At 45.4% G+C, this 11789-nt stretch overlaps 1 protein-coding gene across 1 annotated transcript; it reads right to left on the minus strand.

Moving 5' to 3' along the window:
- Positions 1–15: 15 nt before the first annotated feature.
- Positions 16–11686, minus strand: LOC129098823 (transcription factor MafG). The gene is made up of 3 exons (XM_054607935.1): positions 11554–11686; positions 567–639; positions 16–476 (listed from the first exon to the last, which is right to left on the minus strand). The coding sequence occupies exons 2-3, from the start codon at positions 600–602 to the stop codon at positions 24–26; spliced, it is 489 nt and encodes a 162-aa protein (XP_054463910.1). The 5' UTR covers positions 603–639; positions 11554–11686; the 3' UTR covers positions 16–23.
- Positions 11687–11789: the final 103 nt, after the last annotated feature.

Genomic DNA, 11789 nt, shown 5'->3' on the forward strand with positions numbered 1-11789 from the left:
CTTCCTCTCGCCTTTTTCTGCTACTACGACCTAGCCTCCGTTTTGGATTTGACGATGGTGATGACGCTGGTGGCAGCTACTTTACCAGGGATGAGGGGCCCTATGACGGAGCCCATGGGTCCCCTGGCTGAGATGACAGGGTTGCGGGCCACAGTCCTAGCGAAGCTCTGCAGGGCCTCGTACTTTGAGCGCAGAGCGTCGAGCTCCACCTTCATGCTGGCGTTCTCTGTGGCCAGCTTGTCCACTTCCTGCTGCAGCTGAGCCTTTTGCTTCTCCAGCTCCTCTTTCTGGGTGACGCGCTTCACCCGGCAGCTGGCAGCGTAGCCCCGGTTCTTCAGGGTACGCCGCCGCTGCTTCAGCTGGAGGATTTCATCCTTCGTCAGGCCCCGTAGATGCTGGTTCAGCTCCCGCACCGACATGGTCACCAGCTCGTCGTCGGTCAGGCTGGTGCCATTTTCTCCTGGCTCCCGCTTCACCTGTGGATCGGGATTAGTAAGTGTTGGTCTTTGTATTAGCATTAAACATCGGCTCCACAACTTTAATGCTGTGTCACACGTGTCAATTACCTTCAAGGCCTTGTTTCCCTTGTTTGTGGTAGTCATGCCACGAGAGCCGCGTCCACCTGTGCTGCTGGTTGGTCTGTGGGGGAGAAAAGTCACCATCAGCATACAGGACGAAACCAGCAAAACAACGTCCTTCAAAAACACACGGCCCAAAGTGGGTCAAGGATGACATCCTTGCAAGTGATGCCGAGTCTGCTCAGCGACTGGTATCTGGACTATTACTGCACAAATACCTGTGTGGTGTGCATTTCCCTTTCCACCGTAGATTTCCCACTTGAGTCCTGCACTGCCTTCAAACAGCAGAGTGTTGACACACAAGTAGGATGACATTTAGTTGGCCGGCGGCAATTCACAAAGATTTCTTGGAAAACAAAACTCAGGAGGAGTCCCAGAAACAGCAGAGGATGCGGATGGACTGAAACAAAGCTTTCGGCCTTTCTACTGTACATACAACCCCGGCTAAGATACATCACAGAGGGACACACATGGCAGGCTTTTATCTACTGCCCAGTTATCCAGTCTAGACGGTCACACCTGTCTAGATTTGTCTGGTGTGCGACTACAGTATAATCCCCTGAAATCAATGAAAAAGGGGGGATATGCTGTAACTACTGCAGAGCCTCAGCCACCATCCAGAACAACAGGGCTGCATTGCAGTTTATTTTGTCATGTCAGTACTGAGGGAACACCTAGAGGAGCTGTGCAGACGAGAACTCTAACCTACCGGTGTTAAGACAGGCAGAAGGCTGGGTGCCTTCCACCGTGTGAGCTCTGACACAGGATAAGCATGCACACACACACACACATAACCACACACACACACACACACACACACACACACACACACACACACACACACACACACACACACACACACACACACACACACACACACACACACACACACACACACACACACACACACACACACACACACACACACACACACACACACAGTTGTGGCCCTGGGTGCTTTACACTACACACCGTAAATGCTGTGTCAGCGACACAGGCACCCACCACAGTGAGCTCAGCCAGCACATTGCCTCTGTAAGCTGATTTACACAGCCCAGCAGTGTGTGTGTTTGTACGGAGCAGATAAACAAATGCATGTGGGCTCTTACAACTTTTTTTTAGCGTCAAAACAGGAAACAAAATAATCCTCCCCGACAAAAAAAAAAGAATTCTAAAAAGAAACTGCTGTTAGTGTTGTGCATGCGTTTACAGCCCTACACGCCCACTAAGATAGTCATCATGTATATTATGTGCAGAGAAGCTCAGTAAGGGAGGGGGGGGGGAGAGAAAAAAAGATGAGGCGTAGCGCTGAAGTGCACTAAGACAGGCTGGATATTTCCATGGCAACAAAAGGGTGCTACAGGTGGACCGGTCACCTGAGCCAAACAGGCAGAGACAGACGCTTGTTAAAAATGACCTGAATACGACACTATCACACAGGCTGGGGACATAACATGAGGTCAGATTGTGACTCGCATTCTTGATGCTTTCACTTAAAAAAAGAAAGAAAAGAAAAACTCCTCTGGCTCCTCATAAAGCGGCAATGTTTCCCTGTGCTGCAGATGCCCGTGTTAAAAAAAGCCTTTCACGTTCCGTGGAGGACTTTTTAAATGTGATACTTTCATCCCTGTCGGACTGGCTATGAATAGCTGACTGATAGTAACACCTACCTCTCACTGGCCTTTGTGGTGACTCATTTCCAGTAAGCATTTGGACCACAGATGCAAAACATAATGGGATAATGGTCTGCCTGATGATGCACAGATAATGGACAAATAGACAGGAAAGTACTCCACTAATAGCTATGGGGATGAGAGTCGAGAAAAAAAAAAAAAAAGGGCTTCTTCTTCCAAATTTCATATTAGCCTATCATTTTCCCCTCAGCCGCTCCAGACTCAACATTGTTCAAAAAAAAAAAAAAAAAAAACCCAGTTGGAATCTTACATTTGCAGAGGGATGGCACATCGTCCAGGTTGAAGAGGCGTCATTCTGTCACACAGCTGTGTAGGGTAACACAGTGGGCCTGGCTTGGCATGGCTGAGAGCTCACCATATGACACTGAGGAATGATTGAGCCCGGGCTCCAACCCTCCAGCACAGGCTGCTGCCAACAGACGGCTACCAATGACAGGGCATGGCAGCGCAACACAGACAAGGTCCAACGCACAGCTGCTCCCTTCCACTACCAGGCATGTCATACCTCATCGAGACAAAGAGGCGTGCTCGCACAAGAAGCGTGGAGATGAAAAAGGAAGGAAAAAAACACACTTGTAATCGTCCAAATAAAAAGGAAATTGACGGGGAAATGTATGATTTGACGCGCTGATTTGATTGGAACAGAATGTGCCCTTTGCATTTGACAAGTTCACCCTCTCAAGAGTCGCAATCAAGGACACTAGACACCGCTGTCTTCCCTTGCACTACATGTATTACCTCTTAATGATTTCACGTCTTTTGTGTGTGTGTGTGTGTGTGTGTGTGTGTGTGTGTGTGTGTGTGTGTGTGTGTGTGTGTGTGTGTGTGTGTGTGTCTTGGCAAAAAAAAAAAAAAGGAGCAGGAGGCGAAAGCCGCGGCTCGGAGCAACGGGGGCAGCGGAGGTGTAGGGAGCACAACGCGCCGGGGACACGGGGCGTCTTTTGTAGGTGCTTGCTGAATTTTTATGAATCGCCTGGAAGAACGCTGACAAATCAGAGCTGATTGCTTGTGGAGGAGAGACATCACACCCACAGGAAATAGAAATCGCTGAGTGTGGTCACCCGGAGAAAGAGAAGGTGGGGATGGTGGAGAGAGAGAGAGAGAGAGAGAGAGAGACAGACAGAGAAAGAGAGGGTGAGAAGAAAGAAAGAGAGAGAGGGAGAGAGAAAGAAAACAGCCTTGTGAAAAATGCACGCTCGACACATTTAGAGGAGCTTGAGAAGAACAGGTTGAGAAAAAAAAAAAAAAAAAAATGTACTGATCTCAGCAAGGACCAAAACCAAGGTGCCAATTAGGAAGTTGTGAAGTTGAACTAACGCGACGAGAACAACCCAGCCAACCTTCAAAGGCTGTCTGTGTTCATCTAAATCTATAGAGGGCAGCCCGCGAAGGTGGGGTCGGCTTAGGTTGAGACTCGTGGGGGGGGAGGTTGAGGGGGTGGGGGCTCTCTGTTGGGATAAATGCTGATGTGACATGATAGGTCGGGCCTTGAGCCCCGTGTCATGCTTTAATGATCTCATCCCCTCCACAGGATCCCTCCAGGGAGGCTGCCAAGGATGGACACCGTTAGCTAGGGGACCCTTTGTTGAGGGGGAGCCGAGGCTACAGCATCCACGCACTGCGTCCCCTGATGAATATTTATCACTGTCGTTCACCGCCTAAGGTGGGGGTGGGAGACAGAGGGGGGGGGGGAGGCGGGGGTGGGAGGCTGAATAAAGATGCTCAGGAGGTGATTCTTCAAGGATACATCCAAGGCTCTTCCATCAACGGCTGTCTCAAAATGGCGGCAGGCTGGTGGGGGCGGCGACGGGGGGGGGGGGGGTGGAAGGGGGTTGGATTTCTGGTGCTGGAGGTGGCATGCATGGTGGTTCAGGGCTGCGGGGAGAGCCAGCTCCACTTGACAGCGGTGTAACAAGATTATCAGGGCCATAAGAGCAAAACAAAAAAAAAAAACAGCAACCTGCCTCAGAATCCAGATTACAACGGCGCCTGCTCTCTGAATACTAAACACGTCTGGGGAGGACTAACGGGGCACAGGCTTCACTGAGACATGACAGTGGATTGCATATCACGAAACTCATCAAATGCACACGTATCCTCATACAGAGCGATTACTAAAAACATTTTTTAAAAAACCACACAAGCACATATACACATTTAAGTCGTCGTGATCAGTTCTTGACAATAAGCGTCCGAAGCACTTGGCACCAGCAGTTTGCTAATGAAGTGAATAAAACTAGACAGTGGAGGTGCATGCTGATGAAAGAGTGTTTTTCAGGAAAAGCACAGGCAGCCAGTCCAACAATGGGCTACTCAGTTCTGTGAAACTAACAGCTGAACATCCTCTCACACCAAACAATGCATTTCACTCCAAAATAGCCGACGCACAATGTGGCTCTTTTTGCTCGTATGCCTCATAATTTAAATGTCTTCGCTCTGCTGCGACCGCCTGTAAAGGGGTTTGCACAGCCACGAAGACGAGACACCGAGAGCAACGGCCCAAAATGTGAAACGGGACTTAGGCGACGGTTTTGGGCACCGTTCTAAATTCATTGTCTTTTACGGTTTTAACACAACACAAAAGAGGAGAGCTGGATGTGAAATCAGTATGATCACCTATTCAGTTTCCCTGATCAATAATGTATGAGACGTGTAGCCTCACGCTCCATTATCATGGACTTTCCACAGGAAATAGAATGATGATAACCACAAAGATACTGAAAAAGCCCATGAAGTGTGTAAAAAAAAAAAAAAAAGAAAAAAAAAAAGAAATGTCAGCACTTTCTCACCACGCTTTTGGCTCATTAATTTAGAAGTTGTGCTTGTTTGTCCTCTTGTCCACTTGATCTTTCAGGGTTGAGCTGCTTAGCGCAACATTTCCACCCCGTAAGCCATAAATAGCAATTCTCAACACTTCATGCTTGATCAGAGACACTACTTTTAACTCCCTCCCATCTAATTCGGAGTCGAAAAAGATCGTATTAATATTCAGATCTAATCATTCCTCCCTTCAGCTGAGTGAAGTCAATTATCAAGCAAGCTGCATATGTTGGGCGCCATTTAACCGCAAATTAAAAATCAGACTCCTCTGATAGCTCTGGAAGAGTTTACTGGAAGACTGCTGCAAACTTGTGTGGTGGTGGTGGGGGGGGAACACAGAGCGAGTGTGTCTGTGTGAGAGAAAAAAAAAGGTACGATGGGAAGAGGGGAGGGAAGCTATTAACTACTAAGTATTCAGAGCGTGAAATAAGAGTGACAAAAAGAGGGAGAGGGGGAATCATTCAGCAGCTTTCAGAGGGAAATGTGATACGCTTGTAGTAGAGGGGAAATACTAAGCCAATACTTCTGACCAGGGAAGGTTCGGGGCAACGCTGAAATAGCAGTTAACCAAAGTCTTATGACTGCCTTTTGGAAGGGCCGACCCTGGAGGATAAACACAGGATAATTGAAGGGTTAAAGAGTGGACGTAAAGAGAACGAGGCGGGCTGACGTGGATTTCCCGTAAAAGTTGCTCAGTGGAGCATCACGTCAAATTGCACAGTGATATAATGACTCTGTGGGTCCATGGAGCAAGAACACTACCATTCCCGTTAATCAGACCTCCGAATCTCTCACGAACCGAGGAAAGGAAACTACTCCGGATTCAGCTAGAAGGGCATTTTACCAGTTTTAGGACCGATTCATTTAAATGAGGGCTATTTAAGTGTTCCGTACTGGGAGGTTGATTTACCTCAAAATACTTACTAACTAACTAACTACGCTGAGTTACAGAAGTCTCTTCTCCAATGTTAGTCAATGGGAAAAAGTCTCTCTGGGCCCAACAGCATCACAAGACGGACCCTGAAGTTGTAATTACAAGTTTTTTGGGGCACTACAAAAATTGGATTTTAAAGCCCGATGCTCTAACTCGGGGCTACAACGGACTTTTGCAACAGTCTGTACAGTCTGTACATCCTGATATTGTTCTCACCTGCAAATAAAGTAATGTTAAATGGATGCAGATGCTGAATACGCCAGTTAATCGAAATATGCTATAATCAACAGATCAGTAAACAAAAAGGGATTTAGTGAAAAGAAGTGCCATTTTGCCACACGCTGTAAACAAAGATTTAAAAAAAAAAAAACAGACTGCAAAATAAAAATTTCATGAGTGCTCATCATTAGACTTGTTATTTGTAGCTAAAACTGGGCCATTAGCCTACACATATCCAATTCTACAAAAGCGTAATAACTAAGAGCAGGGTACATTTTTGGTTTTAATTATCTCCACTTGATATCTATAAGTATAAACTATTCATGGTTGTTTAAGATGGAGACAAAAAGCAGAAGATGAGAGCAGAACGAGTTAAATATCTGTTGGTCATTTTATGTGGTTTCCTGGTGCACAATATTCCACATCTAAAAAAAATATATATTTTTTTCTACCAAAGGTTTACAGGCATGGCTGAACACTGATGATTGGTCACAAGGCGATAGACACCATAAGACGAGCTGCTGTGATAAACGCTGGCTCTGACATGGTCCCATATGGAAGGTAGCTCATGTGTACGTCACACCGCACATGAGCTACATTTATGTCTGGAATTTTTGCAGCCGGTTCATGTGGTTTAAAATGAAAACATGAATCACGGCCCTCAAGGAATTTTTTTGTATTTTCTGAAGTCACCGATAATGTGAAGGTTATTTAAAAAAGATACTCGGATTAGACTGGTTTGCATTTAGCCAGTGTTTCGATACGTACGGGATCTATTTCCAGCTCGGTAGCTGATGTTTACTCTTGGCCCTGCTCTGTTAGTACAAGCAGCATGGCAGGAGAGGAGACTTCATCGGCCTTCTATTCCACAGCATCTGCCTGGAGGACTTGATTAAACAGGAAGAGAATAGCTCTTGATACTTCGGCCTTGCACTGGCAGAGGAAGTAAGGGTTGCAGGCAACCCACACACACTGGCAAAATATCCCGGAGCTTTACTACACTGGTTGCATACATATTACAGGAAATGCATATTGCATTGACCCAACAGCAACAAGGCAGCCTTTGCAGCACAATAGGCTAAACTAGAGCAGTTCAACACATTTTAGGCTTATGTTATTCAAAAGATAAATAACACTGTAATAAGTTAAGCCTTTGACTGGTACCACTGCACAGCTTGGATTTGAGGTGGATTCTCTTCAATTAAAAACACAACTCTGTGATAAGGCCATCAAACAAACAGAGCTCAGCAGCATCCCTGAATATAAAAAAGAAGGAAGGAAAACACATTCCTCTTCTTTATTTCCTGTGGATCGCTTTGATTGAAAGTTATTACCTGGACTAAGTAACAAAGATGCTAATTTCTATTAATAACATTGCCACCGCTCAGTTCAAATTATGGCGAGTGATTGATGATGTCTGCCGCCGGGATATTTGATGGAGCCTCACACGATGTGGTTGTCCAAAAAAAAAAAAAAATGTATTAAGAAAATTACAATTGCGTCACTCCAGAATGCAGCCTGAATGAATAATCTTGCGTTCGGAACCAAGAGTTTTAACTCAAAAGGTGCTCAATGTAACCCTCCTCTCAGTGCCTCACATGTTTTAGCCTGAGCTTAAGTTTGGAAATGACTTTAACCGAGCACCTATCAAAGAAGGTAGAAGAGGGGAATAAAGACGGTTATATGGTCTGAAGGTAAGAGTGAGGTCACACGTTTGATCCCAAAAGCACCCAGTGCGTCCATCCATAGATGAGCAGTACTTTCTTATAAGCATGAAACTGAAAACCAAGTGGCTCACTCTGTGTAGCACAGGAGCTTCAGCTGAATAATAAATTAGTGAATAAATATTAAAAAAAAAATATATATATATATCTATATATATACTTTACATTTATACATTTAGACTAATGTCAATTTCTCTACTGGAGCCAGTAATAAGATATTGGCTGGACAAAGCAAGCTGTACAAAACATGAATGCTGTATCCTATAATTTAATCAGGTAGAGTACAAATACAGTCTGCATTTATTCTGGGAACCTATTTACAAAGAAATCTGTTAATTGTATCAAGAACCTATACTGCCTGAGTTCCTTTCCAATGTGGGTTATCCACTGCTTATCTTAGAACAAGGTCTCGCTATCTTTAACCTCCTTAGTAAATTTTATACATATCCAGCCAAGAATATATTATAACACAAGTCTTCCAAAGCTCTCAGAAATGCATGGAAACCGACTATTTCCTCCCTGCCTTATCCACTAGTCTCATTTCACCTTAGCCTCTCGCACAAACACGGGAACGGTTAAATCGCTTGTTTCTTATGTCAGCTCACCACTGATATGTCTCAAACATAAATCAGCCGAGACAAAAGTAGGTTACAAAAAAAAAAAAAAAAAAAAAAAAAAAAACAGCAGCCAGTGCACGGCTCCACGCTTATGCTCTCCATGTTCTGTCCGACATTGGATAATTCTAAAATGATGAACACAGAGAGAGCAGTAATGAACATGCCACGTCAAACTCAAGTCCCAAACAGAAAAATCATCAAACACACTTGCTGCTCTGTCTGGATGAAAGTATTACTTTGAGAAGTGGAGCGGGCATATCGCAATGCTAAGCAATCATAATCCGCACTACACTTGCAAGAGGTTTCATCACCAACATTCCCTCCCTATTGCAAAGAAAAGGGGGGGGAGAAAAAAACTATATTGATCTTTTTCCTCCTTTCCTTCCAGGCATTCCCATTTCCCCGTGCAGCTTAAGCAGCACTTTTGTGGACAAATCCCACATTTGTGTTCCTTTTCCGGAGGCTATTAATTATCCTGAATAGGCGTAAATATTCCCGAGGCACAGCTGCGTTTGGCCATACAGAGGTGTTGGTGGCCAGACTGTATTCTGTGTAAAATCTTGCCTCATGTTTCATCAACCTCAAATATCCTCTCGCCCCCTCCACCGCCTGCCCAGTCTGAGAAACGCCACTGGGTAGGAGTTGTGCACTCAGTTCACCTCTATTGTACCCGGCATTGTTTTATCTCGGCTACCCCAATGCGAGAGACGATAAATCTCAGAGCTGATCTCCACCACTCCCTGCCTCTGTCCGCGAGCCATTGCCAGCCCCACAGGGCTCTTCTGCGGGCCCTCATCTGTTCTTGTTACCTGCAGAGAGAGTCAGAGATGCGCATTACGCTTTATTGCAAAGCCGAGCTTCTGATGTAGGGCTGGCCTGTCTGCTAAACACACTTCAATGCCCTGCTCGCATGAACAGAGATGATGAAACAAGTTGGATATCTGAGCAAGAACGGGCAACTTCTATCTGTTTAGCCCTGCCTATATATATATGCTCAACAGTTTCCAAGGTGACTTTTCAAATTGCACAGAGATTCTCCATGGATAATTCATTACCTGCCCTCCATAAGCGTGCACTCTAATAGGCAGCAAATTTCATCATGTCACACACAGGGAAACAAGGGCATCTGTCAACCCAAAAAAATCAAAGAAATGTAGTGTTATACGGCAATAAATGATATCACAAGCAAGCTGGTACCACATAGTAATTAGCATACTATTCAATAACAAAATAAAGAAAACATTTACAGCACGCCCCAACACACTAAACACACATTTCCTTAACCAGCATTTTTATTTCAAATACCTACACCAGGTGTTGTTTTCAACTTCCCATACATCCCATCATTACAAATGACCCAATTTAAAACAGCCACTCATTGCATGGACTGCATTATTCCAACACAGGCATAATATATTGCTTATCATGCATTTTTTTTTTTTTAATGGATTTGACATCGCAGTTGACATATAAGCACTTAGTCTAAATGTACTCACACCGCCGGTTTGTTGATGTGCATCATGACAGCACTGCAATAAAAGGCACATTCTCAGCTGAATGTAGATGAGGCTATTGATAAACGCATGATGGTCATCACTTGATGCTCATGGCTTGATGACCGACTTGCACGACAGATCAGCACCATTTCTGCTCCATCTCATCAATAACGGCGGCTCGCTGATAAACATCGACCCTCATCCACCGAGCAGACCTTTGTCCGGCGGTGCCGTGTGTCGGGGTGGATTCTGAGAACGTCTAAATACATCATTGTGATGATTCAGCACGGTAGCAAAATAAATAAATAGAAAAATACCGCTGCTTGTTTGTTGGCTGTGGTAATAAAACAACACTGTGCTTAACTGGCTGGCTCTGCTGTTAAAGCCAAGGACGGCGGGGTTCGGCTCTGCCATTGTTACAATGTAACCAGTGGTTCAATGAATTGTCACTTCAGGTGAAACTATTCGATCCGAAACGATGGTTTTTGGTAAGAATTTCCTTTTAAAAATAAAAATTTAAAATAAATAAAATAAAATAAAAAGATTAAATCCATGCATTGCATTCAAAAAAAAAAAAAAAAAAAAAAAAAAAAAAGATGCATAAAAGCACAACACGCTTTCTACAATCACGTTCATGTTTTAAATAGAAATGTCACGAGGGAGAAAAAAATAACCAACCTGATCTCGCTAAACCGCTGCCTCGGCTCGCGCTCGCTCCTTGTGCACAACGAGGTGAAGCAGCAGGTCTGAGCGAGGAGGAGCGCGTGAGTTGACGAGCCACCGAGGAAGCGCCGCGGACACCGTGGACACAGCGGACACCGTGGAGCCGGCTGTTTATCTCAAAAGCAACCTCGTTACACAGTTTTGACATTCCACGACTCTCCCCACCCCCCACCACCACCACCTCCACCTCCACCCCTGCTCGTGAAAGTGGCAAACAACTCCCCGCCTACAACAAGCAGGCGAGGAAACCCCCGTGCTCAGCCCTCCTTTACTACAACTATAGCATCTCAGCACCACGGGCAATTCCTCAACCGGGGTTGGGGGGGTGGGGGTGTCACCGTTAACGAGCAATAAACCGGATGGCTAATCGAACCCCAAACATGTGAATGACATGCTTTATTCGCCGCTCGTGAGCTCATGTGTACAAAAGCGTATAGCTGCCATCTCAGCATGGCAGGAGCCCGAGCGTTGTCAATTACCGACGGCTACACGAGCATTTCCGGTAGACGATTTCAAAATAAAACCCTACTACTTGCGATAACACGGGTGTAAGCGGCTAAAGCGATACAGGTGCTCTTATTTTGAAAACTACGTTCGGTGTGACTCAGGCTAACTTGACGAGGATACATGTAAGACGCTAGGAATGCTAACCCATGAAGCTAGCAGCCGCGGCCAGCTTGTCAGCGGCGAGTGGAAGGCATGCACACTCAGCATAACAACACCAACTCGGTTTGGTTTACGGACCCACCTGACTTAAAAAAATAAAATGACGTTCTCCAAAGTCGTTGCCGTATAGTTCCTCTTCTCACGCCGACACCACACATTAGAGGCGCAGGTATATTTGGGTTTCACTGACAGAAGCGAGAGCGCTTCCAAATGCCAGCTCGTGCTCTCCTTGTTGATTCCTTTCTCTTGTATCGGAGCCAGACGTCATCGTGTTTGGTCACGTGCCTTCATTCATGAAGGATCTTCTTTCCTCGCAAG

Source organism: Anoplopoma fimbria, chromosome 11 (genome assembly GCF_027596085.1).
Source record: "Anoplopoma fimbria isolate UVic2021 breed Golden Eagle Sablefish chromosome 11, Afim_UVic_2022, whole genome shotgun sequence".
Classification (NCBI taxonomy): domain Eukaryota; kingdom Metazoa; phylum Chordata; class Actinopteri; order Perciformes; family Anoplopomatidae; genus Anoplopoma; species Anoplopoma fimbria.

Excerpts from the sequence above, each read along its gene's own strand:
- LOC129098823 (XM_054607935.1), bottom strand. The coding sequence starts at position 602 with ATGACTACCACAAACAAGGGAAACAAGGCCTTGAAG. Across the intron at positions 477-566 it reads AGGGAAACAAGGCCTTGAAG|GTGAAGCGGGAGCCAGGAGA; the intron begins GTAATTGACACG and ends CCCGATCCACAG.